At 48.1% G+C, this 1651-nt stretch overlaps 1 protein-coding gene across 1 annotated transcript; it reads right to left on the reverse strand.

Moving 5' to 3' along the window:
• Positions 1-266: 266 nt before the first annotated feature.
• LOC306932664 (N-acetyllactosaminide beta-1,3-N-acetylglucosaminyltransferase 2-like) lies at positions 267-1193 on the reverse strand (the record flags this gene model as incomplete). The annotated part of the gene is made up of 1 exon (XM_079514561.1): positions 267-1193. The coding sequence occupies exon 1, from the start codon at positions 1098-1100 to the stop codon at positions 267-269; it is 834 nt and encodes a 277-aa protein (XP_079370687.1). The 5' UTR covers positions 1101-1193.
• Positions 1194-1651: the final 458 nt, after the last annotated feature.

Consider the following 1651-nt stretch of genomic DNA (forward strand, 5'->3'; position numbering starts at 1 on the left):
CTGCATCATCAAAGTTGGTATTGTGACTTTATATATTGTCAGGTACTTATTATTGTCATTATAGTCACTACTGTCACTATTACTATATTATTATTATCCCCACTTTTATCCCAATTCAGCTCAAGTGGAGTTAGGAGGTTTTGTATATAAGTTTTGATAGGGGAGATGGCAAAACCAGCTAACTCCACCCCTCTGGTGGAGTTAGCTGGTTTAGCACTGTCTGCGTCCCCATGCGGGTGTAACACAATGTCAGCATCATTGCAAGGTCAACATCTCAACAGTGGGTTGTTAATGCCCCTCCACAGCTTCTTAATCTGCTGTGGGCTGCGCTGGTGAACCAAAAGCAGTTCTTTGTGCACACAGATGTTCTCACGATCTTCCTCCCTGATATCAAAGGTCCGGAAGGCTGTATGTGTCACGGCTGGAACTCCTATTGCGCCAAAGCACATTCCAATGAAGACATCATCGATGGGAAAGAAAGGGATGGCATATGAAACATTATACAAGGGTTCTAGCAAGGCACCCGAAAACAGGAAGCCACCTCCTCCTGCATAAGGAGGGTACGGGCCGTCATAGAAGCTAAGAGGAACATAGTATTTAGATTTAGGGTTCCGAATTGGATTGGCCGAGGTAATAACCTGTCCGACATAGGCCTGAGAGACCCTTGTAGGCTCCAAAGACTTTGCGTGGTTGAGTATTTGTCGGGTGTGGACAAACACATCGTCATCCCCATCGAACACAAATGAGACGTGTGGACAGTTCTTCTGTGTCCATTTGAAGAACATGTGTTGTTTCAGGGCCAGGTTGAAAAGAGAGTCATGGAAATCCCACTGAAGCAGGTCTCCAAAGACCTTTGCCTCAAATGCCAGCAGTTGACTGAGATCGGGATCGTCGAGTGACGAGCTACCCAGGAGAAACACTGTGCGCACTCTCAGTCCACTCTCGTAGACCCGCTCTTTCCCCCAGGTCTCCCGCACAGCCTGTCTCCGGGCAAAGTTCGAAGGAGTCGACTTGATGGCGAAGAGGAGGAAAGTCTTCCCATCGCCTGACCGGCACTTGTTGGGCTGATCGATCAGGATCGGGGGAGATTTGCAGTCCATGCCCCGCACAAAGTCCTGGGCTACTTCTGTATAGGTATTAAAGTCGTGCACATTGGTTTGCAAGGCCTCGTGACTCGATTCCCTGCAATGGGGCCAACTCTGATTTCTGATTTTGTTTTCCCCCTCGGCCATTCCCTTAAGAATGGTGTGGAACAGGCGGTTCCAGTAAGCTCCATTCTGGGGAATCGTCTTCATAAAGGTGTCAGAGAAGGACAAATTGCGCACATCTGGAGGAAGGTATTCCCTCTTCACCACCTTCGGTGGTGCTGTGGTGTGAATGGTGGCGGTGTCATTGTGCCATGGGCCCATGACCATGACACTCCCCTTGTCTTCGGATGGAGCATTGCGACTGTAATGACTGTAGACCAATTGCTGGTTGAGGATGGGATTGACTACGTACCAAAACAAACCAGCCAGGATTGCTAAAACAATGGCCATTTTGATGCGCCTCCTTGATAACATATTGCTAAGTAGTGAATTGAACAAATTGGGCGATAATATCCAGAGAAAAGGTGATTATAGCTGTCTTCAGTTGGCACCAGATGTGGAGT

Source organism: Electrona antarctica, assembly GCF_951216825.1.
Source record: "Electrona antarctica genome assembly, chromosome: 11".
Classification (NCBI taxonomy): Eukaryota; Metazoa; Chordata; class Actinopteri; order Myctophiformes; family Myctophidae; genus Electrona; species Electrona antarctica.